A 1967-nucleotide genomic window follows, 5' to 3' on the forward strand; every position below is an offset into this window, starting at 1 on the left:
ACTGAAGCAGCTCAGCTTTACTTGATTCTCCATCAATCATGTTTTAGAGTCTCAAATCTGATCCTCAGGATCTTTTGAGGAGCGTTTGTTTCCAGAAGCTTTACTTTCACTGTTCCTCAGCGGAGGAATGATCTTCACAAGCCTCCAGAATATCTCACATCTTCCGAGGAGCCTTTATTTCTGCAGCTCTCAATCACTGCATTATATGTTTGGAGCATTTCACTCTCATCTCACTGAGACATGTTACTGCAGATATAGAGCGACCGCTGATATTTAGATCATTTTATGTCAGTATCTGCTCTACTGTTAGAAACATCTCATTAATTTACATCACAAGCATCAGAATCTCATCATAGAAATATCAGCATCTGAAGCAAATCCATATTTTTGCTCAGTTTGAGTAAATAAAATTAAGCAGTTTTTTTATTTAGTTTAAGTTAACTATAAAAATCATGATTTTACTTTTTTGGCTTGATTTTAGTTTATTGCCATATCAGCTTCACATGATATTTCATGGCAAAAAAGATTATACATTAGGAAAAAAATACAGTAGTACACAATACAAAATACAAAAATTAAATAAAGCAATTATATAACAAACTTTAGTACATTAAATTCTATGAAAGATTCTTTAAATTTACATTTGAAAGAAATTGTAAAAGTTTTTCTGGGTCCATCTAATAAAACAAGTCCTTAAGAGTTTGTCCTGATAATAACCTTTGTCTCATGACATTAAATAATGGGCTAAAAATGTCGTGTGTGTGTGTGTGTGTGTGTGTGTGAGAGAGAGAGTGTGTGTGTGTGTGTGTGTGTGAGAGAGTGAGTGATGTCTGACCTTGTATGCTTTAGTGACGACGCGGCTCTTTCTGCGCGGAGCGTCATCCTCCTGATCGCTGTCGGGTTCGTCTCCTTCATCGATGTCAAAATCACTCGTCTTCACGTCTTCAGTGTCTGAGTGATCTCCTCTGTACTCGTCATCACCCGACTCCTGCTCAGCACACACACACACACACACACACACACAGAAAGAATGCAATGTTATTGAGTTTTTATGTTGACTACATTATATATATATATCATGTGTGTGTATGAATATATATACACCAGAGGTGGTCAAACATGTTCAAGTCACAGAACCAAACAGGAACAATTATATTTGACTTTTGCCTCAACCTTAGACAGAATAGAAATAATAACAGAGAGTGCTAATTTTAGAGGGTCAAGTATAGATGTGTATATCGACTGAATTACATAAACACTACACATAAATAATTACAAACACTTCATATATAAAATGTATGTATGATATTCAATATTTGATTAAACATTTATCAATAAATATTAATTATATACGAGTATACACATATTAAAATAAACATGTATATATTTTAAATATGCATATAAACTAATATATCCATCTATATTAACACTGACGTCGTTGAATCCTCCATAAGTGGTCTTGTAGAACTCGTCTTCTTCTTCGGCGTCCAGTAGTTTGGACATGCGGCTTCCGGCGCTGCTGCGCTGCTCTCTGCTGCTCGCTAAACTCATTCCGACGATCATTAATCACAATTCTACAATATTACTCTGTTCGTCTCTCTCTGTGATTACCCGCCGTGGGTATAAATGCACTGTTGCATTCGGAGAAACTATTTCAAATCTTCAACGAAGTAATGCTAATGAATGAAAATGTTAAAACAGAAAAGCTACTAACAACAACACGACGATCGCGGAGAAACCTCACTTCCGGTGCGCACGAGCTTCCGGGGCTCAACAGTGACGCGTCACAATCTTCTTTAATAAATATACTTCAGTGTATTTTTAAATGCTAAGTGCTACAAATACATTTTCATATTTATGTGCTTAATGCGCTTTAATTGCGTGGAAGTACAATTAAAGATATGCTTAGTAGTATATTTGATTGTACTAAAGAGGAACTATTGCAAGTATAGTTCAGTTAAACTTTA

At 35.4% G+C, this 1967-nt stretch overlaps 1 protein-coding gene across 1 annotated transcript in view; it reads right to left on the reverse strand.

The window, feature by feature from the left end:
• LOC107571619 (vacuolar protein sorting-associated protein 72 homolog) overlaps positions 1 to 1762 on the reverse strand; it is a 7808-nt gene extending 6046 nt beyond the window's left edge. Inside the window, exons 1-2 of the mRNA XM_016257951.1 lie at positions 1435 to 1762; positions 788 to 988 (exon numbers count right to left, since the gene is read on the reverse strand). Coding sequence (XP_016113437.1) covers positions 788 to 988; positions 1435 to 1563 — 330 coding nt within the window. The 5' untranslated portion in view covers positions 1564 to 1762. The remainder of the gene's footprint in view (positions 1 to 787; positions 989 to 1434) is intronic.
• Positions 1763 to 1967: the final 205 nt, after the last annotated feature.

Source organism: Sinocyclocheilus grahami, unplaced genomic scaffold (assembly GCF_001515645.1).
Source record: "Sinocyclocheilus grahami isolate Dianchi unplaced genomic scaffold, SAMN03320097.WGS_v1.1 scaffold1622.1, whole genome shotgun sequence".
Classification (NCBI taxonomy): domain Eukaryota; kingdom Metazoa; phylum Chordata; class Actinopteri; order Cypriniformes; family Cyprinidae; genus Sinocyclocheilus; species Sinocyclocheilus grahami.